Source organism: Diceros bicornis, chromosome X (assembly GCF_020826845.1).
Source record: "Diceros bicornis minor isolate mBicDic1 chromosome X, mDicBic1.mat.cur, whole genome shotgun sequence".
NCBI classification, from domain to species: Eukaryota; Metazoa; Chordata; class Mammalia; order Perissodactyla; family Rhinocerotidae; genus Diceros; species Diceros bicornis.
Window position 1 is genome coordinate 7,737,122 of NC_080781.1, and position 26,949 is coordinate 7,764,070.

At 44.5% G+C, this 26,949-nt stretch overlaps 1 protein-coding gene across 4 annotated transcripts in view; it reads left to right on the forward strand.

Annotated features, from left to right (window-relative positions):
• The window catches only part of WWC3 (WWC family member 3), a 118,539-nt gene that overhangs the window by 31,115 nt on the left and 60,475 nt on the right, over positions 1-26,949 (forward strand). The window contains exons 1-4 of one of the 4 annotated variants that reach the window (XM_058535419.1): positions 10,773-10,979; positions 13,379-13,488; positions 18,790-18,993; positions 25,838-25,914. In XM_058535419.1, coding sequence (XP_058391402.1) covers positions 13,473-13,488; positions 18,790-18,993; positions 25,838-25,914 — 297 coding nt within the window. In that variant the 5' untranslated portion in view covers positions 10,773-10,979; positions 13,379-13,472. Of the gene's footprint in view, positions 1-10,772; positions 10,980-13,378; positions 13,489-18,789; positions 18,994-25,837; positions 25,915-26,949 lie in introns of those variants that run through there. The other 3 variants (XM_058535418.1, XM_058535417.1, XM_058535420.1) reach the window with 3 other exon arrangements.

Here is a 26,949-nt window from a genome sequence, read left to right on the forward strand (position 1 = left end):
CTCGTCAGAGTAGTCATCATTAGAAATTCATTAGGAGGGTAAGGGAGATAAGAATTATTTAAAAGTAGAATATAGTGCATATATGCTTCTTCTTATAGCCGTAATACGGCATCTTTATTTCTAGTGTTTTCCTCAGGATGGTGGTTCCTGCCTGATCGGCCCTTGGAACCCTTTAATTTATGCTTAGATTCCCCTCTCCTAGCTCGGTGGGAATGCAGGGTGTCGGTGGCTGGTCTCACCACTTCTTAGGTGCATGTCCCTGAGTTCAGTTTCCTCCTAGGTAAAATGAGGCTGGTGATAATGGGCCCACCTCTTAAAATTGTTGTGCTGATTAAAGGAGATTCTGCCTGTCTGGCGGAGCATAATGTGGGCTTCGCCCCGGGGCTGGTGGGTGTGGCTGCACACTTTTAGTTGTGTCTGCAAACCCTGCGAGGTGGTAGGCGGCAGCCCTGCAGTGAAGCGCTTTACTGCTTGTATGACTGGATACATCCACCTATAGGCATATCCTGGAGCGTTGCCTTTCCAAGTACTGCTGATTGCTACCCAAAGTAAGGAGACTATTTTGTATCACATGCACAACCAAAGAAAAGTTTCACGACATAGTATGTACCATGATACCATCATGAGGTGTGTGTGATGTGCTCCAGTATTTTCTTTTTAAACTAAAACGCGAATTGGGACCTACTCAATAAATTTCACCACTCACTAATGTGTTGTGACTATAGCATGAGAGCCTGATATAGAGTAATGTGATGAATGAGTACCGAGGATTGGAAATGATTAGTTTAGAGAATATTTTAGCATGTGTCTAGCTATTTGGAAGATGTTCTGGGACATTGTTCAGCCATGACTTGGAATTTGTGGATCAGAATGACGGGATGCGTGTAACAGCCCGACATGAGTGAGAAGACCGTGAACTAGCGATAGCACCCACCTCCCCCGAGTGTTTTCTTTTTCCTCTCCCGAGTGTTTCATGTGACTTGGAATCCTGAAATTGTTTCTTCCCACTATAAATGAAGTACTTACTAGGAATCTCAATGCATGTGTGTGTATATTTTTAACACAGTTTTAATAAGGTGTAATTTACATACCATAAAATTCATCATTTTAGTGTAGTTTGATGAGCTTTAGTAAATGTACACAGCTAGGCGATCATCACCACAATTTGGTTTTAGAGCATTCCCATCTCTTGTCATCCTCCCTGAAATGTCCCCTTTCCTGCTCCAGTCCCCGACAACTCTGATCTGCTTTCTGTCTGTGTGTATATTTTGGAATGCCTGTTTTTCTGGTTCCTCTTTGGAAAAGGTGGGTTCCAAAAGTCAGACTCTCCTGGGATTTGTCATTTCTCCACCCTCCCTGCTGAGAACTGCAATGGCTGTGGTTCTCCTTGGTGGCCAGCCCGCCTGGTCTGGAGCCCAGGGAGGAGGACCCACTCGGATCCACCTGGAGGGGGCTGGGTATGAGGGCTGGTCTGTGCGTGCGTGGGGTGGGTGCAGGGGCTTGTAAGAGAGGTGTGGAATATTGGAAGGCCCAGAGCTGACTTTGGGTCTCCTTGCGAGGGCCCTCCGGCCTGCACTGGCTCCCCTCCATTAGCACTGTGCATCCAGGATACCATTCCTAACGCAACAAGCCTGCGTTTCCTATCGCACTGGTAAACAGATCCCGAGCACCTGTTACTCCTATCCCTGAAGAGGAAGCGATGCATCCGTCACGCTGCAGCTCACTCCCTTGGATCCAGTCTCTTAAGCCTCAGATTTGTACACCTGCTCATAAGCATATTCTGTCGGGACGAAGACATCTGAAAACAGCTCTCGAGCTGCCGTAGACATATATTTGGTGGCAGAATCCATTTGCCATTGATCAGATCAAGTCTGTGACTCACTCACCCTGTGTGCGCAGCAGAGCACCTACAGGGGCACACCCTGGAGCCCCATGGGCAGGTCAGAGTTGGAGGAGATGCCATTCTTGCCCGGAAGGAACAAACACTAGGGGAGATGTGACGTGAACAAAATAACCATGTTCTGCTTGTAGTTTTAATAAGTGTCTCAAGAGGAGAGAGAAAGTGCTGAGGCTGGCCACAGAAAGGACAGCTTACTTCCTGCTGGATGGGCTGGGTCTGGACAGGAGGAATCTGGGCCACATCTTGGAAGACGCATTAGGATTTGAACGGGGGGGGGGGGCGCGAGGGAAGCACAGCAAGGGGAAAGAACAGTCCAAGTTTGGGAATAGCAGTTCCCGTGGGTTGCTGAGAATGCGGATGGATATTGAGGGGCCAGAGGGAAGCAGAGAGTTCCCTGCATGAGGTTTTGTGGTCTTAGAAACCTGGCTTTTTCTAGATCCCCACTAGGGGCTTCTGGAAGACAGCTTCTCAGGCTACGTATTTCTCAAGTGGTCTCAGTCTCAGCTGGTGGATTTCACTGTGATCCTTGGTAGAATCAGACAATTACAGAACTAGATGAGACCCTAGAGCTGTGCTGTCAGCGCAGTAGCTACAGCCACGTGGGCGATTGAGCACTTCTGGTGAGCTCGAATTGAGATGAGCTCTAAGTGTAAAACACACAATGGATTTCAAACACTTTGTATAAAAATGTAAAATATATCGTTTCTAATTTTTATAATTATTACATGTTAAGTTGATAATATTTTCTGTATATTGAGTCTAATAAAATGTTATTAAACTTAATTTCACCTGTTTCTTTTTGCTCTTTTAAGTGTGGCTACTAGAAATTTTTGAATTAAGCATGTGGCTCTTACTGTATTTCTATTGGATAGTGCTGCCCTAGAGAATTCTTACCAGCTAGTCTTTCTTTTACTCTGAGTTGTGTCGTTAGAGCTCATATATGGAGGTGATCAGAGTGTCTCCACTTATCTGAGGACTGTGCACTTGATGGGCTTGATGAAAAATGGTTTTTCTGTTATTTTCACGGGAGAAGACCCTGCTGAGTGAGGCGCTCAGACAGATGGCTGCGCTCGGTGCCCCTCTCGGGGTGGGTTCCTTTGGATGGTAGACTGGAGTCTTGGCCTGGGATCAGCTTGCTCAGCTCTGCGTTCCAACACCTGAATCCCAGGCTTTTAAGCTATGTTCCACTCCTACAGTATTATGCTGCTAAATCAATAATAATGACATTCTCCCAGTTTTCAGAGGAAAAAACGTGGGAGGAAAAGGAATGTTTGTGGAGTATGTAATAAGTTCCAGAAACCTTGACATTGGTCACAGCCTTCCAGCCCACCACCTCATGGTAAAGATGAGAAACCTGAGGCACAGTGAGGCAGCCATTTGCCCAGTCTTGTCCTCACTAGGAAGTGAGTCAAGTAGTTTCCTCAGTTGGAAGTTTTTCTCCCATAAAGTTTTAAAAAGTTATTGCTGTCTATGTCCATTGTCAATATGATTCAACAAAATATATACTGAGGGACCTTATGCTTATTCGGTCGCCAGTCTGTGGGCTTTTTCAGGTGTTGTGACTTCCCTTCACCGGGACCTGAGCCCGTCTGAAAACCAGTAGAATCGCCGGGGAAGCAGAGCCCCTGGGAAGTTTACTGGTCTTTCAAAATACCTCCTAGACTGGTTTGTCTTCACACAGTTTATTCTTTGCTGGAGGAAAGAACATCTTGCCAAGATCTTGCCTCTGTGTGCCCTGGACTCTCCCTTCCTGATGGACAGGCCCACATCAGGAAACCAGAGTATAGAGATCAGGAGTCGGCTTGGTCAGTAGAGAATCAGAACAGAAGGGTATGGCAGTCTTCAGGGACATTTCATCCAGCTCTGTAGCCTGCTGAATTTGTCTCTAAAGAGCTGTCTGAGGGAGGGATGACTGTGGCGCTTTGGCCTTCTGAGCCCAGCTTTTCTTGTAATCCAGACCTTGTGAACTCAGTCAAATTCTAAACGCCCTTTTCTCTCTCCAGTCTGTCCTCGTCCAGTTGTTCCTTGATTGTTAATTGGCTCCATTCTGGTTTTCATACGGTATCAGTTTCTCAAATTGGCCTGAGTAAGGTGCCAGCATGGTTGGGTCCTGGTGAGAGCCCTCTTCCTGGTTCACAGTCGGCAACTTCTCGCTGTAACCTCACATGGTGGAAGGATTAGGGAGCTCTGTGGGGTCTCTTCTATAAGGGCACTAATTCCATCCATTCATGAGGGCTCCACCTTCATGACCTAAGCACCTCCCAATGGCCCACCTCCTAATACCATCACATCCGGTGTTAGGATTTCAACGTATGAATTTGAGGGGACGCAAATATTGAGACCATAGCAGCCATCCTTCACTGGGTCCTTTGTTTTTGGCTGACAGGCAAGGGAAGAGAGAGAGCATGGAGGGTCCTGCAAGAAGCTTACTTACGGGGACAAGCCTGGAAGGGGTATATATTACCTCTGCCCACAGCCCATTGGCTAGAGCCCCATCACATGGCCCCACCCAGCTGCACAGGAGGCTGGGAAATGTGATCTTTCTGTGTGCCCAAGAGGAAAAGGAAGCAGGGGTTTGGTGGAAAGTTAGTGTCCTTGCTATTCCATTGCTTTGGGTGACGAATGCTGACTTAAAGGAGGCATCCTTTAAATTAAATATTGGCTCAACTGATTGAGCAGGACTGTTGTATTGTGACTATTGAAAGATGCGTTTGGCATGCTTCTCAGTGGGGTTTTGTGACCTGATTGATATCTCTGTTGGGATATCAGTAACATTGACCTTTCGCACTCAGGAGAGTTGACTGTGAGCAGGTTCTGCCATCTCCCTTCAGGCTAGCCGGCCTGTTTCTCCACTGTAAAAAGCTGTGCCCTACAGAACATGCTGGCACCTGGCTTTGCATGTGGAGGTTCAGGAAGCCGAATGCATCCTCCCTAAATGATGTTATGTTCCTAGGAATGGCACTTAGAAAAATCTCAGTAAGATGTACCTGGTTGAGGTATAAAGGATAGTGATAAAACTGTCGATACTGAAGCTGCAAGTGTGGTGGTGGGCCTTTGGTTTTTTAAATCGAAGATGTGGAGACTGGAGGTCTCCTGCAAATGCAGTTTTGTGGTCCTTGAGGGAAGGGGTTCACCCGCGTCCAATTCTCTGTGGTCATTTGTGTTGTGGATTCACTGCCATTCACACAACCTCTATGCGTCCTCTTTCCTTGAGATGTATTTGAGGAGCCGTTTACTCTTCAGGTTTGTCTGAGAATTTGTCCATGAACTGTAACTGTTAGTTTTGTGTTGGAGTCAATGAAAAGACTGACAATGTATAATTTTTTTTTTGATCCTCAAGAGGACTAAATCTTTTCACGCAGAAATCACGAATGTAATTCAAGAACGATTCTAAGACTCTTATCGATAAAATCGGGTCACTCATGCTACGTTAATACACTGAAATGTCAGTTGCAATGTTTAGACTGAGTTCTAGGTGTGATTACCCTTTACCCTAAATTCTAGAATTGGGACTCCATGACGATTGCCAAGTCAATTATGCGCATATTCTAAACAGATATCTGGAGTTAAAATGTAAATGCTGTGATTATTCACGTGACTTTTCAGGACTAATGGGGCAGGTTTGTGGTACATTCACTGCTATTTTAAACTTGACAGAGAAATGAGGAATCTTTCCAAAAGAGCTTCTTAACTTCGTTTTTTGGGGTGACCACAATCTCTGGGAGTCTGCTGAAAGCCCTGGACTGTGCTCACCAACGTATTTGTGCTGTTTCAGGGAGTTCAGCGACCCGCTCACTGCTAAGTGAGAGCTCTGGCTCTCAAGTGTCAGTGTAGGGCCATTGAAGTAGGAGAAGCAACTAGCACAGCAAACAGGCTGTAGTTCAGCACATAGGTGATCCCAGACAGACTGGTGGCCATATTCTGGCGGGCTTTGAAACTCAGGTAGGAGCCTATATGAGCCAGGTATGTTAGAAAAGGTGAAGGAAGTCATTTTAATTTCTTGAGCATTAGTTTGGAACTGAAATTGAGATGACTAGTATCCTCTCTGAATAGCATATTAAAAATAAGCATGAATTGGAAACAAAGGTTGTCTGGTTCCAGGAGACTGGAAAGTGTAGTACAAGTGGCATAGGATTACCCTGGCCTCTTTTGATAAAGAAAATGTGTTAAGAATCAGTGTTTATACTTTTCTCCCTGCTCCCACCTCTGCTTTTCTGCAGTTTGGTATAGTTGGTGTCAGATATTCCAGCTCCCTGAACCTGGCTGGGAAGGAGGGCATGGTCTTCGAGGCACTAGGCTACCACCAACTGCTCTGCCACCCTTTCTGGCCCTGCAGTCTCCCCAGTGGCTGGCTGTGGTGAGCAGAATAATGGCCTCCCAAGATGTCCATGTCCTAATCCCTGGAACCTGTGTATATGTTATCTTACATGGCAAAAGGGACTTTGCACATGTGAGTGAATAAGTTAAGGATCTTACAATGGGGAGATGATCCCGGATTATCCAGGTGGGCCCAATGTAATCACAAGGGTCTTTATAAGTGGAAGAGGGAGGTGGAAGAGAGACAACCAGAGAGATGGAATCCTGAGAAAGACTCGACTGGCCGTGGCTTGCTTTGAAGATGGAGGAAGCTGCCGCAGAATGCAGGTGGTCTTTAGAAGATAGAAACGGCAAGAGAACGGATTCTCCTCTAGAACCTCAGAAGGAATGCAGCCTTACTGACACTTTGGTTTTAGTTCAGTGAAACCAATTAGACTTCTGATCTCTAGAACTGTTAAGATAATAAATTTGTATTGTTTAAAGCCACCAAGTTTGTGGTAACTTGTTACAGCAGCAAAAGGAAACTAATACAGTCTGAAGCAAGTCTACTGGAGAAATGAGAGGGAGACAGGAAGGGGAGTGGATGGAGCTGGTCTCCATGCTGTAACTAAAAAGGCCACACCCAGCTGGCATGACCCTGTGAGGTTTGTCTGATCATCCCTATTTTCAAGATTAAGAAACTAAGGCCCAGAGAGAGATGGAATGACTCATCCAAGGTTTCATGGTAGTAAATGGCTCTCATGGAACTGGCACTGACTGAAATGGCCCAGTGCGACTTCTTAAAGAGCCCTGCATAATGCAACAGGCAAAAGGGAACAAAAAGAAACCAGTGTCTGTGCCATCCATCATTCTCTCCCTTCTTGTGGACCAACTCTGGTAAGAAGGGCTGGCAAAACATATTCGGTTTCCTCTCCTGAGGCCAAGAAGAGCCATTTGTTAAGGGGAGACTCTGCAATGGTAATATCTCTGAGTGGTGGTTGAGGGCGGGGAAGGCAGGGGACTGTCCTGGTTGATGTTGCTCAGATGGAGGCAGCCAGTAGAGTGAGGAGACTAGTGAGAGCTGGCCTGGGGGCCTTAAGATGCAATATCAGGGCATGCTTTGAAGCGTGGGAACAGTGGGTACCCTGCTTCTCAGTTCATTGCTTAGCATGTTTTCCCAACTCTCCCGCATTCTGAAAATGCTATTAAGCTTATGCTGTACTCCTTACCGACTTGTTCCTTGAAAGTAAAGCATGCTTGTGCCATACGGATTGATTCTGAGCCCTTGAACAAATGCGTTAAAGATATCCCCAGAGGGTGTTGAAAAAGACCATCTCTTACCTCACTGGTAGGAGTGTATGCTGCTGGTAAAGCACTTTGGCAGTGTATATCAAGCTTTTACTGTAAGCTCATATCCATTATTTACAATAAAGAGCAGAAAATTGGAACATACCTAAATAGATGATTTAAGGTGCCTGGTAAATAAATTATGGTTTGCTACACATGATGGAAGATTCCAACATGATAGAAGGTGATGCTGACAGAGTTTAAAGGGCATGAGGAAATAAGCAAATGAAAAAAATTAGTGTATGAAATTGCGTCTAGTATGATATCAGCTGTGAAAAAATGTAGGAAAAAGAAGGGAGGAAAATAAGCTAAAACATGAATCCAGGGCTTCTGGATTATAGGTGATTTTATTTCCTATTTTTTATACTTTACTGTCTGAATTTTTTACACTGAATTTAAGATATGGAGAAAAGAGCTTGATATCCTTTTATTTTGTAAACTTACTTCTGGGAATCTTTTAAAGAAAATAATTTTAACTGCAGATTATGAGCTTTATACACCGAGATGTTCCTTTCTTCATAGTTTTTAAAATTGAGATATAATTCACATATACTATAAAATTCACCATTTAAGGTGTACAGATTTTGGGGCCGGCCCCATGGCTTAGTGGTTGTGTGCGTGCTCCGCTGCTGGCGGCCCAGGTTCGGATCCCGGGCGCGCATCGTTGCGCCGCTTCTCTGGCCATGCTGAGGCCGTGTTCCACATACAGCAACTAGAAGGATGTCCAGCTATGACATACAACTATCTACTGGGGCTTTGGGGGAAAAAATAAATAAATAAATAAAATTATAAAAAAATAAAAAATAAAGTGTACAGTTTATTAGTTTTTAGTGTAGTCACAAAGTTGTGCAACTGTCGCCACTATCTAATTACAGAACACTTTTATCACCCCCAAAGGAAACCCATACCCATTAGCAGGCACTCTCCGTTGTCCCGCCCCCTGGCCCCTGACAACCACTGATCTGCTTTCTGTCTCTATGGATTTGCCTATTCTGGACATTTCTTATAGATGGATCCACACAACATGTGGTCTTCTATGTCTGGCTTCTTTCACCCAGCACAATGACTTCAAGATCTATCCATGTTGTAGCATGTGTCAGTACTTCATTCTTTTTTTATGGCTAATATTCCATTGTAGGGATAGACCATGTTTTATTTATCCATTCATCAGTTGATGGCCCTTAGTTGTTTCTACCTTTTGGCTATTGTGAATAATGCCAGTATGGACGTTCTTTTGTGTGGACATATGTTTTCATTTCTCTTGAGTATACACCTAGGCCTAGAATTGCTGGGTCACATGGAAACTCTATGTTTAACTGAGAAATTGCTGAACTGTTTTCCAAAGCAGCTCTCCATGAAATTAGGAAATAATAAACTTACCAATACTAGGAGAGTGCTTAGGTAAATTATATTAATCCCCTTAGCAAACTGTGAAAATGCAAGTTATTTATTCCTAGACCAGGTGCTGCGGGTCAAAGGCAGTTGAGATGGGGTAATTGTTCTCAAGGAGCTTAAGGTATTCAGCTGTTCCAGGTGATGTTTACAAGTAATTTGTAACAAGGGGGGACAGAATACTTATGCTCTAGTGTAAGCCATCTCCAGTAATTTTTGGAGAGACTCAAGGTATGAATTAATAAGTAAGCATGTTACAAAGTTGAGTGGAAAAAGACAGGATAGAAAATTGTATGTACTGTATGATCATGATTATGTCAGACAAAAACAAAAAGAACATATGAAAAAAAAGATGGAGGAAAACACACCAAGACAGGAATAATGGTTGTATTTGAGTGGTGGTACGAATGGACGTTTCTCTCCTATTTAGGTGTGTTTTCTAAACTTTCTGTAATGAAAACAAAAATGCCCCCAAATCTGTGTGTGGTGACTGTGGGAAGGAATTGGTGGGAAAAATCTAGCATCAAGTTTTTGGGGAGACGAGAACTCAAGAGCCTGTCATACTTCTGGGTGAAGATAGAACCTTGGGCTTGCCTTGGGGAGAACTTTTAACACCCATCCAGGGGTTTGCCCTGGCAAACTCAGTGCTATGCACTTTTGCAGAGAGCCACTATGCTTGAGGAAGAGCCATTGGACATCAGTGTCTCCAGCCAGTTGCAGGGGATGACCATTGGCAGGATGAAGGGTCATGAGATTGTCCAGGATGAACCCACCACCTTGCTGAGGGGGCTGGTTGTCCCCGGCTAAGTCTGAGATCTCTCCCGAGTGGCTCCCAGCCTCACCCTGACATGCAGGAATCATGCTTTTCAGCCAACAGCTAGAAAGCACTCCTTGCTGAAAAGCTAACACCAAAAGAACTCCACTACTCCAGGCTCCCAGACATTGCCCTTCTGACAGTAACATGGGAGCCAAGATTTATTCAGTTCTCCTCCTTGTAGCAATGTGATCAAATAGATTCTGAAACTGAATAACTCATCTGAAGTGATTTACTCATTACTGAAGTAATGTTACCCACTAACACCTTTCTTGGGAGAAAAACACCATTTTGATATTGCTACAGTTTTGAATATTAGTGTTGGCATGTGCTGTGCAACAGAAAACCACGAAGCCTGTCCCATAAATATTTTGGAATGATAATTAGGACAATAAATTTAGCCCACATTCTCAATGCTGTTATTGAAAATCATGCCCAAGTTTGTCTATATACAATAAAGTTGCAACCATCTGGAAGTCAGGAGGGTGTGTCGTCCTGATAGATAGATGGATGACTCAGAAGAGCAGTATAGATGTTTATTTTAATGTTCTTGAATAGGATGAAAAAACCTTCTGTGCCTTTCACTGCCTCCTAATAGAGGACAGCCTGGATCATCACCACAGATGTCTATTAACAGTATCTGATGCACCAGGAAGAGATGTCAGGTCTTAGGTATTTTATTAGTTATCTATTGCTGTATCACAAATTACCCTGAAGTTTAGTGGCTTCAGATGATGATGAGCATTATGTTACATGATTTCTGTGGTGCAGGAGTTTAGGAGAGGTTTATCTGTGTGATTCTTGCTTGGGGTCTCACGAGGTGGTGTGGTCAAGATGCTGGCCAGGACTGCAGTCATCTGAAGGCTTGACTGGGGCTTGTGGACCCACTTGCAAGGTGGTTTGTTCATGACTGGCAAGTTGGTGCTGGCTGTTGGCAAGAGGCCTCAGTTCTTCTCTATATGGGTCTTTCCCTTGGACTGCTTGAATGACCTCATAACATGGCTGCTGGTTTCCCCTAGAGCCAGCAATGCAAGAGAACGAGGTGGAAACACAGTGACTTTTATGACTTCACCTCGGAGGCCATACACCCTCATTTCTACAATATCCTGTTGGTTGCACAGCTCAGCCCTATTTAGTGTGGGAGGGGACTACATGAGGACGGAAACACCAGGAAGCAGGAAGCATTGGGAGCCATCTTAGAAGCTGGCTGCCGTGGGTGTCCTGCTGCAGGTGAGTGTGTTTCACAGTGTAATGGGTGCATCTAGTGAGTGAGTTTATGTGCTTCTCCCTGCTGTTAGCTGCTGCGTTTGCTGCATTCTGCCTGCCCAAGGGATCCCTGTCCTTGCCTTCTAGTTGACCATTTCTGTCTTTCGGGAGCTGGAAAACTTCATCGTTGAGCCTGTTCACACTGCTGTCAGTGAGTAAATGGGCTCAAAGCATGGCCCTGTGGACTGATGAGATCAACAGCAAGGACTTGATAACTTCTCTGTGGGTGCAAAGACCTTGCTCTTGGCGTCAGCTGGACTCAGATGCATGGCTCCTCATTGGCTTACTTCGAAGGTCTGATTCTGTGAATGATGGTGCAAACTCCATGCTTTGTTTAGAAAGGAAGTGGAATCAGAGACATATGGATTCCAAAAGAAAATTCACCAAAATGATAGACGTATCAGTTTGTTTATTTTTGGAACAAGGAGCATGGAAATGTTATAATTACCTACATTGTTTATTGGCTAGAAAATTGAAAAATATGAACTTAGGATAGTTTTATAACAGTTCTGAATTGTACAGTAAGTGAACTGGGCTCAGCAGAGCTATAAGGTCAGATTTCCCACCTATATTTGTTGATTAAATGGGATCATGTATGTAAATGTGCTTAGAACGAGCCTGTGCTTGGGCATTTTTCTCTAGGAATCTAGAATAGCAGAGAGGTGCTCAGGACTCAACTTATCTTCAAGTAGCATTGTTTTTGTGGTGGTTTGGTCCCATTCAGGACTTGGATCATGCACAACACCCTGCCGTAAGTTACCTGCTTGACTTGGAACCACGTCACCGTCACACATTCCCGACCTGTAAGGGAATCGTGCTGTGGACGTTGGTGTTGCGGGATGGGACAGATGGCCTGCGATAGGCTCATCTTGTGATGTTGTGAGGTTTTTTTTTTTCTTTTGGTGAGGAAGATCAGCCCTGAGCTAACATTGGATGCCAATCCTCCTCTTTTTTCCTGAGGAAGACTGGCCCTGGGCTAACATCTGTGCCCATCTTCCTCTACTTTATATGGGATGCCGCCACAGCATGGCCTGACAAGCGGTGCGTCGGTGCGTGCCCGGGATCCGAACCTGTGAGCCCTGGGCCACTGAAGCAGAGCGCGCGCACTTAACTGCTGCACCACCGGGCCGGCCCGTTGTGAGTTTTTGAGTACATCCTGTCTGGGAGGATATCCATGGCATATTTTCCCTTCTGTGTATTTCTGTTTTAATATTGACTCTAGCTTAAAACCATGTTTAAAATGAAGACGAATCACAATCAGTGCCATTCTGGTGGTGTTTATCAGTTTCTAAATGCTACTGGGAGAGACAGAGCCTTGTTGTTGAACCAGTTTGGGAAAATAACATGTTCAAAATTCATACTGGTCTTGGAAGGTTTGGCCGTGGTTATGGTATCTCACTTTCCTGGGGCCAGGGGCTTGAACAGAAGATATGGGAGGATTGAGTTAGTGAAATTTAGGTTATTGGATTCCCATGCATACCAGTCAGTGTGCATTTATAGAGAGAACCAAAGAGATAGCTGCCCAGACTCAGACAATTATAGGTGTGGCCCGTTTTATACAACAGCTGTCTTGTCAATCATCGTGATCATGGGGCGTGGAGGAGAGGGGAGTTCTACTTAAAGAACCCCATCTGGAAACCCCTTTATCTATCTATCTGTGTCAAGCCAAGGTTTCCTTAATCAGATGTGTTTCAAGGAGAGAGCTCTGTAGACAATGTGCGTTTGTTATTTTTCTCCTGAAAACCAAAAAGACCCTTTGCAATTTCTGATTCCTACTATATAAGGAATACAGGCAGTATTTAGTAGGCATCTCCTTGTAGTATTACCGTGGTTGTTTGGCTTTTTGCATTTGGTCAGTGATTAGTGTTTAACTCCTTAACTTATGAACACTGCTAGATGAATCTTACAAATACATTTTAGATAGATTTAAGCTGTAATGCACGGAAACTGAAAGTTGCGAGGGGGGAACATTTGTCAGGGAATGCAAACAAAACACAGCGCTCTCCTATTCTTGTGGAAGAGCCGAGCCACATTCCATTGTCATCACCTCATAAAACATACCGCTTGGAAGAAGATGCTGGTTTTACCTGTTTTGTAGCTGTCAATGTCTCTTTTTGCCGGATATTTAAAGTTGTACTTTGAGAAAGTAATGCTTTTAACTGTGAGCGTACTGATATCGTTACTGATTATTATTTAGGCAAAGACGGTGAATTAATTTTCCAACCAAATAGTTGGAGCCAAAGCAGTCAATTAGACAAGATAATATATAATTTTGTATTAAAACCTAATTCTAGAGTCATTTCAGCAAATTTATACAAAATTGACCTGACTTTCAAATTTGCTTTCATAATTTTATTTTGCAGGATAACAAAGCCGTTGACCTTTGCCGATTGTGTTGGAGATGAACTCCCTTTAGGATGGGAAACTGTATATGATAAACAAATTGGAATTTATTACATGGACCACATAAATAGTAAGTAGAGTGCCACATTTGAGTTATGTGTGAATGACTTTTCATGTTGATCTCAGAGATACTAAAAACTCTTTATAGAGCGCAACAATTCTTCCTGTCCAACACAGCATTAAACTGGATTTTATAAATGTAATCTTAAGTTTTCGTTAGCTGAGTTCTTCAAAGAGTGAAGCAGTTATGTAGCTGCCTTGCTTGTGTGTTGCTCGGAACTGTGTGGAATATGTTTAATGGAGGGTTTTAATGTCTAATATAAGGAATACATTTCCCAGGCAGTCTAGAAATAGAAATGTCTTTCATAATGAGAAGGTTGCTTATTGCAAAGTGGAACTTACAACTTCCTGAAACAATAAATGCAAGTGGTTACCTTACCTTCATTTTCTTATACATTTAATTTTAACTTGAATACGCTAAACCTTCTTTGTGAAGGGAGAAAGTGATGTAAAGACCACAGCTAAAATAACGGGTCCTTGACCACGCCAGCCTTCTTTGTAGAGCTGTTTCGAGCAGTGGTTCTCACCGGGGCTGATTGTGTCTCCCAGAACAGTTGGTAATGTCTGGAGGTATTGTCGATTATCACGCCTGGGGGCTGCTGCTGGCATCTACTGGGTGGAGACCAGGGATGCTGCTAAACTTCCTGCAGTGCGCTGCATCGCCCCGTAACAAAGAATGAGCCGACCCCTAATGTTGTGGTGCCGAAGTTGACACACCCTAGCTCACAGGCTCCGTTGCATTCTAGATCTGTTCTCCACCCCTCACTCTTGGCTTTCTGCCCCTTCATCTGCCCTCCTCAATCAGGTACCAGCTGGGACACATTTCTCTCTCAGATTCACACTCTCTCTCTCTCTCTCTCTCTCTCCCCCATTTTCATCCCAGCTGCCCTCAGTGTTTCTGTCATTGTCGTTTTTTACTGCTGGAGACATCAGCATGGCTTCCCTCAGCATGTTTTCCATCCTTCGATTTCTTAGGTGCGGGGAGGCTGGGAGGGCCTGAAGATATACGATGCCCACCACATGAGTGCCTTCACAGCTCTTTCCTTGCTCCAGTCCCACGGCTCCTTATGTCCCCTTAGTGTGATCAACCCAGGTTCTTGTCTTTAGGGCCTATTCCCACATTTTCACTTGCCGCCCTCCCAAGTGCAGCATTTGGAAACTTGAAAGTTGAAGCTTCCTATGTCAGTCCCAGGGCAGTGGGGTTTTTGACACGTGGCACTCAGCCTCACACTCACCCAAGGATTGCAGCTCTTGCCCAAGGATTGGGCAATGGGGGGTAAGTACTGCTCTGGCCCCATTGCCTTCCCAGGCAGTGATCCAGATGGCAAGAGGGCTTTTAGGGGGAGCCACCACCCACTGGACAGGGCATGGTGCTTAGTGAGGCTCTGGCTGAGGGCAGCCCTCCCCGCGGCCCAGCTGACCCAGCGCCTCATGTCTTTGTGTGTTTGGGGTGTCTGGCCATCTGAGCTCACCTTCCCAGCTACTGGTGGGCCGCCCCCACAGGTGAGCGCTGTGGGCCTGGGCACACGTGCACCACGGTTTCCTCACCACCCTTTCACCTCCCTGGGCTCAGGTGGTATTACTGACCAGCATAGGCATCTGCCTTACACAACCTTTCTGGAAAGTCTGCCTGCCTGCCTGCTGCGGAGGCCCAGGACCCATTCTGGCTCATCTCTCTGTAAACCCAACTTGCTCATCCCTGCATGCCCCCTTTGCTGTGGGGGTTCCTTGCTTGCTTACTTGCTGAGTCACAGCAAGTGTTATAGAGCACCTCTCTGTGCTGGCCACTCTTTAGGCCCTGGGGACACAGGAAAGTGAGACTCAGTCTCCACCCTCAGGGATTCGTCATGACACTCTAGACATGGCCATGAACCCTAAAACTGAGTAATCACCAAGGACTTTCTTCCGCCCACTTGAGTATAACTGGGATGACCCAGCACCATGGGGACGTGAGTGAAGACATCAGCTCCAGGGTCACACCACCTCCTCCCTCTGAGACCTTCAGAGAAGCCAAGTCTTTTTTTTTTTTTTTTTTTGCAGGAAGAGGAAAGGTTATTCTAATAATTTGTACATAGGGGACCGAAGATCCCATTTCAGAAAACTTGCTCCCGAGAACCCAACTCTTGATAGCACAGCTTTAAAAATCTTTAAAGGCACAGAACCTGAGAAGTCAAATGTCAAATTGGAACTGTGCAGGTCAACGGTGGTGTGAGGGACCCGAAGGCCCCTGGGTTGACCACCTTCGAGGTTCCTGAGACCCTCCGTTGCAGTGGACAGAGTGTGAACAATGCAGGTCGGGCACTACGGGTCTCAGTGCGGAATAAATGACAGTGACATCCAGCCAGTTAAAAACTGCAGGAGCCCCGCCCTGCCCTGCTCCAGGCCCAGTGAAAGTGACCCCCCGGGCTCTGGCAGGAGCCTGAGTTTTGTTGCTGCGTTTGGTTGCTTATTTCCCCATGTGAGCTTTTAAGGCCTGGCAAGGCTTTCTAGGACGGGCCCTGGGGTGGCAGTGTGAAGGGGGGGTAGGGGATGTTGGCGGGAGGAGGTTTGAAAGGGAGAACTTAATGGAAACATCTTAGCAGGCACTCTTTTTTGTGTATGTGGTAAAGTGAACATGACATGAAATTTACCTTTTTAACCATTCTGAGGTGAAATGCACAGAAGATAAAATTAACCATTTTAAAATGTACAGTTCACTGGCACTTGGTGCACTGACAGTGTTGTACAACCACCACCTCTGTCTAGTTCCAGAATGTTTCATCACCACAAGGTAAAACCTCGAACCCATTAGCAGTCACTCCTCCTTCCCCTCCAGTCCCTCAGCCCCTGGGAAACCATGAATCTCCTTTCCGTCTCTCTGGACTTGCCTATTCTGGACATTTCGTCTAAATGGAGTCATACAGTATGTGACCTTTGGTGTCTGACTTCTTTGACTCAGCATGATGTTTTTGAGGTCCATCCGTGTTGTCACGTGTATCAATACTTTATTTCCTTTGTGGCTGAATATGATTGCATTGTATGGATAGACCACATTTTATTTTTCCATCAGTTGATGGAATTCAGGTTGTTTCCACCTTTTGGCTGTTGTGATAGTGCTGCTCAAGCACACTTTAAAAGAATAATTTGCATATTTATTTAGGATTTGGGTGGGGGGATTTTACCAGCATTCCCCTCCTATGAACTCTCCCTTATTTTGTTTTGGCTGCCAGCAGCCTGCATATATTTACCAACAGGTTGTCATTATAATGGAGCCACCGGAGCCTGGGGTCTCTAAATTTGGAACAGGGACACCACTTTCCATTTTTTACTTCATTTAGGGTGGCACTTCTTTTGAAATCTCCACTAGGAGATTTGTTGCAATGAAGGAGAGTCGCCTTTCCTGAGTCTGGATGTCTTGCCCATTTGCTTGCTTCGCCCCCTCAGTCTAAGGACCTGGTTTCAGGACCCTAGTCCTCTGTCTGTGGAGCAGAGTGCCTCTTCTGTTCCTCATTCAATGAGCCTGCAGTCAACAATTATTGATTGCCTTCTGAGTTTCAGACGAATGAAACGTCCTGAGACTGTAAAGGTGACTGAAGCTGTGCACCTGCCTTCTAAGGGCTCATAGTTTAGGTAGGAAACAAATTCAAAAACGATTATGTGCCAAGTGGTAAATGGTAAGAACAGCAGTCCTAGCCACTGAATAGAGACGTAGGTGCTTGGAGGGGCAGAGAAGGCTTCAAAAACTGGGTGCCTTTGCAAAGGGACTTGGAAGATGGTAAAGTTTCCTGTGGACAGAAGAGGACAGAAGCAGCAGAAACAAATGCACAGATGAGCATTTCCAAAGATGTGGACTTTGGAAAAATTCAGTCTGTTTAGAGGCTGTTTATGGGGAAAAGGACAGAGACTAGAAATGAAGCTGGCGAGTTAGTTTCGGGACTCATGTATCAGGCGGAGGAGATCGGACTTGGTGCTTTAAAGGAGGTTCACGTGGTAAAGAATTGCAAGCAGAGGTAGGAAGGTGCCTTTGGGGAGTGCACTGAGGATGGCTTTTGGTGGGATGAGAGAGGAAACCTGGGTGTTTTTGGAGAGAGATCATGAGGGGCTGATTGGACTAAGGGAGATGGAGAGAAGGGTATGTCATCGGTCATTATTATATCTAGGGGCAGGAATCACTAGTTCTTGATGACCCACGGAATATTCTGGGTGAGGGAGAAGAGCAGGAGTTCTCTGAGGATGAGTCCCAGGTTGGATTCCCGAGTTGGCTAAGTGGGTAGATCCGGATGATGCTGCTCTCTTGGAGGGGGAAGGCGTTTGTTGTTGTGTGGTGGTTTGGTTTGGTTTCGGTTTTGGTAGTGAAAGGGCGCTGTGTGAGAATGAGTTGTGCTGTGGATGAATGACTCAGAATTCCTTTGGGTCTGTCCAGGTGGAGCTGTATCTATGAGGCAGTCGGAAAGAAAAGATGGGCTCTCAGGAGAGAGGTTGGAGCTAGAGGTAGGCCTGAGCCCTTACCGGAGCTCGTAGGGTGAGAAAGCCGGAGTGGAAAATGGGGGAATTTATGATGGGAAGAGGCAAGGAAGTCCATGAAGAATGCAAAAAGACTGCACAGTCTGGTGTGGGAGGTGAAAGGAGAGGGGGAGCAAGTCCATCAGAGGACAGCAGAGCTGATGGCATCCCGAGTTAAAGAAGTCAGTGAGGGCCGGCCGCGTGGCTTAGCGGTTAAGTGCGTGCGCTCCGCTACTGGCAGCCCAGGTTCGGATCCCGGGCGCGCACCGACGCACCGCTTCTCCGGCCATGCTGAGGCGGCATCCGACATACAGCAACTAGAAGGATGTGCAGCTATGACATACAACTATCTACTGGGGCTTTGGGGGAGAAAAAAGGAGGAGGATTGGCAATAGATGTTAGCTCAGAGCCGGTCTTCCTCAGCAAAAAGAGGAGAATTAGCATGGATGTTAGCTCAGGGTTGATCTTCCTCACAAAAAAAGAAGTCAGTGAGAAGAAGCTTGAAAATACCTGTCAGTTTGACAGTGATGAGCTCATTTGGGTTTGGCTCTGCCAGCATTTATTTACAGTGTGAAAAATTGTCTGGTATTGTCTTCCCCCTTCCAGTGAACTATTTCATATCTATAGAGTTTTCTCCTCATTTTAACTGTGGATATAAAAATAGAAGATGTTCCACACTTTAGGAAGGTTCGTTATGTAGATGCTTCCATAATGTGCATCCTGGTGATTAATTAATTTTCATATCGACTAGTCACATAGTTGCATGACTGTTGGTCAACCTAAAGATTTTACTTTTAAATCACTTACACTTTTACCCTTTTAATTTCAGAGCTTACCCAGATTGAGGATCCCAGAGAACAGTGGAGGCGAGAGCAGGAACGGATGCTGAAGGAATATTTAATTGTAGCCCAGGAGGCTCTCAATGCCAAGAAAGAAATCTACCAGATTAAGCAGCAGCGGTTCGAGCTGGCTCAGGAGGAGTACCAGCAGCTGCACAAGATGTGTGAGGACGACAGCCGCTCATATGCCAGCTGTGAGTTGACTGTCACCTACGGTTAACACGCGTGACTTGAAAAGCCATCTCTCTGCTAGGTTATGTGCAAACACTGTACTTGACTCAGGCAAGACGTCTTCATCAAGTTTCTAATTACATACTGTTAGGTAGTCAGTATTCTGCACTGAAATCAGATGGTCATCTGGTACCCGCTCCTTTAGCAAGTATTTATCAAGGCCTGCCTTGTGCCCAGGCACTGTGATAGGGTGGAGACTAAGACAGGAAAGTTCCCTGCCCTCCTGGAGCTTACAGTCGGGTGGGGAGGGTAGAAAATAAACAAGCAAATTTCAGTTGGTGACATGGAACAACCTCGTGTCTCATGTTGGTCAGTGTGGAAAAGGGCTTCACCCAGAGACCTCTGTAGTTAATACTGCTTGTCTGGGGTGATCCTTGGGAAATCCAAACAGCGGTTTCATTGATCCTAGATGGAAAGGTTCAGAAGCCTTCACACATGTCAAGCATCTATCTCTTTGTGGAGTCCTCTCTTGGGCAGTACACTGAAGGCAGAGTAACTCAGCATAACCCCGAGAATCGGGGGAATCTCTTTCTGCCCCTCAAGTTAGATGGACACATGCTAATGTTCTTAAAGGGAATCCCTCTTACTTTCGGAGGCTGCCGGAGGTGGGCTCCCATTTCATTAGTACTCAGCATCTGTTCAGGTATTGAAGGAACCAGGTCCAGTCTCAGAAGCCAAAGCATTTTGTTACTGACACAGTTAGCCACTGCTTGAGTCAGACCCTTCCCAACAGAGTTGTCACACTTAATAGCCCACCACAGGTGCACATGGCCACAGCTGTCCTGGGTGCCAGTGAGCTCGGGGAGAATGTATGAAGTTGCTGCCACTAGGTTTTATTTTATAAAAACCTAAGTCTTGGGGCCGGCCCTGTGGCCTACTGGTTAAGTTCCACGCACTCTGCTTCAGTCGCCTGGGTTCAGTTCCCTGGGCGCAGACCTACACCACTCGTCAGCAGCCACGCTGTGGCAGCAACCCACATACAAATTAGAGGAAGATTGGCACAGATGTTAGGTCAGAGCGTATCTTCCTCAAGCATAAAGAGGAAGGTTGGCAACAGATGTTAGCTCAGGGGGAATCTTTCTCACTAAAAAAATAAACCAAAAAACAACCTAAGTCTAGTTGAGACATAGAAGGACTTACCTGTGACAAGACTGCCATGTTGCCAGGTATTTGGCTCTGGTGACCCAGTTTTGAACATTAAAGACATGGTCAAAGCTTTATTCTGTGTTGCAAGTCAGAATGAAGTTAAGGCCAAGGGGCCATATGTCTTTTTTATTGTAGCTGCCATAGAAGGTGAATAAGCCATACAAGCTGTGGAGAAGAGAGAGGTGGGGTTTCCCCTCTAACAGGAATTTAAGATAGTTCTATTACCACGTGCCTTATGAGAATGTAGGGACTCAGGTATAGTGGTATGTTGTTTCCAGGTTGTCTTATCTGTTATACTTCAGATACCAGTATGTACAGATTTTTTTGTTTTTTGTTTTTTTAATTGTCCATCAGAATGTGATAGGTCAGCTCAGTGCTAATTTTTAGAGGCTGGTTTCTTATCTCCAAAATTTTCTTTTCTTGTAATATCTTTCTCTGATTTTGGTATCAGGACAATACTGGCCTCACAGAATGAATTGGGAAGTGTTCCCTCCTCCTCTCTTTTCGGAAAGAAGTGCGTCTCACCCATACCCCTCACAGATTTCCCCCTGAGTTATGGAAATCACCAGAATAAAACTCCACTCATTGGAGAGGATAGATTTGGTGTCAGTATTGGGCCCTCTGGTATCTAAGAATGTCTAAGCCTTGACCTTTTTTGTCCCTGACCAAAGCAAACTCAGATGCTTTGCTGAATTTGAGCACATGTATTCCCATGAGACTAAGACCCCAACTTTATTTGTGTGAGCTTATGAGTTAGCTGCCTGAGACCCAGTCTTGTTTTATGCTTTGTAGAACACTGGGATGGAACTGCTTTACAGTGGACTCATTCTCCCTAAGACACACCTGGTACTTTTTCTACAGCTCCATTTTGTAGAATTTTCTCCTACTTTCTTCATCCTAATATATTCTTCTGTTTGCCTTCCTTTTAACACTGAATGCATTCATTATTTCAGAAACTTTTTTTTTGGAGTTACTCTTTCATTCTACCTGAGAAACTCTAGCCTCCAGATGTCTTCAGATGAAGTATATGACCATTTGCAGGATCTTTTGGAAGGAATTCTTGCATGGTGTAAATTATAGTTTGAACCGCAGGTCAGCAAATTATGTATGGCCCAGGGGCTAAATTCTGTCCACTCTGGGTGTTTGTAAATAAAGTTTTATTGTAACACATCCACAGCCCACGGGCTAAATCTTGTTCCCTCTGGGTGTTTGTAAATAGAGTTTTATAGGAACACAGCTACTTCCATTCACTTGTCTGTTGTCCGCAGCAGTATAACAGCAGAGTTGAAGAGTTGACACAGAGACTGTGTAGCCCACAAAGCCAAAAATATTTACTGTCTGGCCCTTTGCAGAAAAAAATTTCCCAACGCCTGGTCTACACCAGTAGTTCACAACCCTGGATGCTCATAAGAATCTCATAAAGGGCTTTTACAAACTACTGCTGCCTGGGCCCCACGCCGAGAGATTTTGATTTAATTGGCTTTGGGTGGGGTCAGACTTTTTTTTTTTTACAGCTCCCAGAGTTGAGATCCACTAGTCTAGATTGACTGTGACTGTCTCTTCTCGCAGCAGGAATATGACTTTATTTATTACCCTGGCTCCTAGGAGCTACCAGAAGTCTGTACCAAAAGTCTCTTTGGGTGGCTGGGAATGAGTTGGCCTTATCTCCTGTGAGAAAGTGCTGACCCACCCTGAATTCCTGGGTTAGGTTGTGGTAAAGCTTGACCTTATCAGTCATCAGTCCTGCCAACATTCTTTCTGAGGCTCCAAGCCCATCCCACAAAGACTGTCTTCCATTGGTTCTCCCTTAAAGGATTTCTCATCTACTATCTAGGTTAGGATAAGGGCCACAGTCCGTTCATTCAGCCTTTTGTTTTCCTACATGCAAGCATGTTGGAGCAGGCAGGAGAAAAATGGATCACGCAGCATTTTTCACAGGTATTAGTTGGCAAGACTCAGTCTTGTAGGTTGTAGCAGAGCACACATGTCTACCGAGAGAGAATTTCCTTGTATGTCCTAGAGAGAGAATTCTTGGTTTGGGTTTGGTGGCTTCTTGCATTACTTCTGTAGGTCACCCCTGAGTGGGCTTGATTTTTTTGGTCCTTTGCTTATGGTGCCTTTATAAAAATGTCATGCCCTCCTTTGTTGGCCTCGGTTATTTATGGGTGCGCTTTTGTTACTGCTCTGGTAATTAGTACCTGTTAGCATGGAAACTGTCAGGGCTTGCCGTCCTTTCTGCCAGAGTCTCCTTGGCTCCCTTCAGCAACTCCCTATAGTGCTGACGCCTGGAGGTGCACACCTGGTCCTAAGGAGCAATCTGCCTGGAGGATGTCTTTGGAGAAGGACTACTGGTCTTTTAAAACGTATCATCCCCCTGGGGTGATCTTAGATTCTCACAGTACAGAGGAGGCCTGTGTGTAAGAGAGACAGAGACAGACAGACACACGGACACACACATTTCCCCCTTTCAATAACTTGTAAAATTGGAATCCAAGATAAGTACTAGGGTCTGCAGCATTTTGAGTGCTAAATACACAGGTCAAACTCACCTATTGGGCGATGGGCATTGGGGAGCCAGAGGGCCATTCCTTCTTGCACTGGAAAAGCTAATCTGATTAAAGAATGCTGGGCAGCTGACCTACAAGAGCCCAAGTTCTAGATGCAAGTCTCTCTATGACTGATGGCCTAGTGTGGATCAAGTGACTACAAACTCAGTCTTTAGTGTATCAAGTGGGAAAACACAATCATGGTCTCTCACAAAGGTTTTGTGAGAATAGATGAAATAAATGTGAAAAGCACCCTATAATAGCAAGGTATAATAATTTACATTGTTGTGGTTCAGCTAAACTAAAACCTTATTATGTCATCCAAAGCAATAGTGTATGCCTGAGCAGATTCCTTAAGCTATTTAATAGCTCTGCCCACTTAACTCTTCAAGAGAGAAGAAGGCTTCAGAGGTGAAAGTCTGGTATTTATTGTCAACCTTGAGATTGGAGACATGTCTTAACAGAGGAAGATATTTCTTTTTCTAAATGTTGTAGAGCACATGCTGTTAAAAATAGGGTCTGGAGTCCTGAGCTATTCCTTGGACTCCAGAAATGGGTTCTATTAGACTTACCAGCAGACATAAGGAATTGAGAATGTGTGTAAATTGAATTATATTATTAAAAGTTATGCCAGTGTTCACAGCTCTCCTGAGCATTTGAAGATAAAATGTACTCACTGTCTTAGGTACTTGAGGTACCTTTTCCCTCATCCCAGTCCTGGAATTTTCTAATTTTAGAGACCATAGCAAAGGTAGCATGAATGGTATCAGTATAAGGAAAACCTGTTCTAACATTTAGGATGGTTTCAGCTGTAAGTAACAGAAAGACTGACTCCCACGGGCCTGGACAGTAAGGAAATCCATTGTCACATAACAGTCCTCCGAGGTGGGGTGGGCCTCCCATTCGTGGATTTGGTGGTTCAGTGATGTCCTGGTTTATCAGACTCCCCTCCAGGACTGGATACATGCAGAGTCTCCTGGTGGAGGGAGGTGGATGCCCGACAACCTCGGGGTTCTGTTAGTTAGGAAGGAGAACTGGGGGACAGGTTGCTGTGTATTTGTCAAACTGTACCTACTGCACCTCCCATATGCATTTCAAGTCTCTTTGCCAATTTTCCCTATGAAATTGCACAGACAGGAAGATTTTGTAGCAACAATTTCGGATCTTTGTTACTGATGTTTAACACGGCAGTTAACTTCCCTGGACTTTGGTGGTGGAGTTACTTTCTACCCCAATGGAAAAGATCCCAGGTGATAACTGTTGGCATTGTCTTTTTCAACTGCAAGACGACAAGTTGACACACGGGGAAGTGAGGAGTCAGCAAGTCCTAGACTCATTTCCATATTATCTGGGTCCCAAGTGGAAGCCCATTAAGCTCAGGTCTGAGAAACTTTTAAGTCCCAGGAGTTTAATGTGGAGATGTTATAGAAATGAGTTCTGCCTCTTAAGGGCATTGTTTGACGTGTTGCTTTCATCATTGATCTTAAATGAAACCAAAGAGTCAGACAAGATGAAGTTGTAGGATTTGGAGATAGACGTTCTTCATCTAAGAAAGAATTCTATTTTAAAAACATTTTATTCCATGTTTTCAAGACATTATGACTCTAAATATAAGTACATTTCAGATAAAGTTGGCAAACACTTAGCTCCTCCTAGAGCTAATAAATAGAAATTTATTTCTAGTAGAATCTAGTGGTTTGAAATTCTGACTGATGGGGGTTTAAATAGTAGATTTTCCATAGAACTGTTTTTAAAAAAGGAGATATGTGAACTGCTCAAATTAACTTTGGATGTGGTTCTAGTTGAGGCCATTAAATAATCTTGCTGTTTAAGCCACTTGATGGCTTTGAGCCATCCTTTCCCATATAAAGTTAGGAAATGATTTTGAGCTACTTTCTTGGTGTTGGCACCGAAGTTACCTGAATGATAGTCAGCCTTCAGTACCCAGATCAAAGGAGTAAAAGAAAGGATGCTGACCCTGCAGATGGGTCTTCTGAGCAGGTGAAGTTAATGAAAATGACCCAGAGGCAGATTATACCAGTGTGGGGTGACTCACAGATGAAGACAAAAGAGCACTCCACCAGCGCTGGAAGGGCTAGAAACCACGTCACTGCAGCACAAGAGCCGATGGCTTCAGAAGCCTAAGAGAAAGGAGACAGAAGCATCAAGAAAAGCAGTGGAAAGAGGTGAATGGGATGATAGAAATTAGAAATGGCCACTAGCTGCTCCAGCTGTTGAAACACCAGAAAAGGCTTGCCTCTTTCTCTGCAGACAGAAATTGGCTAACTGTGCTTAGCACACAGATAAACCACTCTTTCTGTCTTATCCACCCCCAGGTATTGGCTGTTCATAATAATGATGCTGTGTCTGTACAAAGACTTTAAATCATGTGCACTGTTGAAGAAAGCATTTAGCTATGTGCTGTGTTTTAGTTAAACATCCATCACAAACAAGCTACTAGAATAAAAGTGTGGGTGCTTCACTTCCGTTTGCATGGCACAAACAACTTGGAAGAATAACTTTTTCCTCAAGCCTGCCAGATACTGCCACATTACTAGAAAGTTGTCTTTTTCATTTTACAAATCTTTAGTATTTTTTTCTTTCTTATGTCAAAAATTGTTCATCTGGAGAATATAAATATGGAGAAAATAAAAAAAAAAACTTTTGTAATGAAACCATTGAGAATAACCACAGTTAACTTTTTGGTTCTATCCTTCCAGTGACTTCCATGTGTGTGCATTTTAAAAGAAAGTAAAAATGGATTCATACTGTGTGTACTATTTACATAGTAAGAGCAGTTTTCCACACCATAATCATACCCTGCACCAGGTATATATGATTTTTAACCCTAGTAGTTTTGCAGTCAAAGTAAACAGTTTTCATTTATCTACAGCCACATGTTTTATTATGTGGAATCATGTAGAAAGGCCTCATGCAAAAATGAGACATCAAGAGTTGAGGTTGTGAAATGTTAATTCTTTAGGAGCCAGTGCCAATTTGTAAATCTGAGACTTAGAATTAATTATTTAATATGGTGAACCAAAAGTTCCTGTCTATGTGTATTTATTTATTTTAAAGGATCCATTATAAAATAAAATATTTTCCTTCTGTTTAGCCTTCTCTGGATATTCAACAAATACAAAGTACGACCCACACCAAATTAAAGCAGAAATTGCAAGTCGTCGGGATAGGGTGAGTAAAACGAGTGTTTTCACAACTAGAAGCCGCATGTATATTTTTATGTAACATCACTTATCATGGGTCATTTTATGGTGGTCAGTGTGTCTAACACTCATGTTTTAGTAAGATTTTTTATTTTATGGATTATTATTTCATTTAGTTTTACTTTTTTTTTTTTTTTACTTTTTTTTCCAATAGGAGGGAAAAAGTTGCATTTAAAAACCTCAGCCCATCTAACAAAACATCGCCTGTATCCCTCTGTGTATTTCATGGAGCTTGACTCCCCCTGATTTGGGAAGATCTGGTGACATCGGGGCCTGACCTCAAAGGCTACTTCCCTATATTACTGGGATGCCAGCCTTGACTCTTGGCAGCTTTAGCATCTGCTGCGCTCCCCTGGTTGCTGTATTCCTAGAGAAGCCTTTCTTGCAATGGTGTTTGACCAGAAGGTTCCGATGCTCCTTCCCCGATGATGCCAGAATTCTTTCTGTGCCACCTTATTTCACCCCTTCAGCCCCCTGTCTTGGTTATCTGGGAAGGGGGACAGTTTTGTTGCATTTGCTGCAAAGCACAGGCGACATCTTGCACATGAATCCTCCTGTTCTGGTGTCTCATTGCCTCAACCAGAGTATATCTTTTTTTTTTTTTTTTTTTTTTTTTGGTGAGGACGATCAGCCCTGAGATAACATCCACACCAGTCCTCCTCTTTTTTTTTGCTGAAGAAGACTGGCCCTGGGCTAACATCCGTGCCCATCTTCCTCCACTTTATATGGGACGCTGCCACAGCGTGGCCTGACAAGCGATGCATCAGTGTGCACCTGGGATCTGAACCCAGGCCGCCAACAGCGGAGCGTGCGCACTTGATCACTACGCCACGGGGCCAGCCCCCAGAGTATATCTTTTAGTGCAGTGGTTCTCAAATTCTAATGCACCTAAGAAAACACCTGGGGAGTTGGTTAAAAGTGTGAGCTCCCAGGCCCACCCCCTGAGTTTTAACACAGGCCTGGAGCTGGTCCCAGAATCTGTTTAAATGAGCACTCCAGGCGG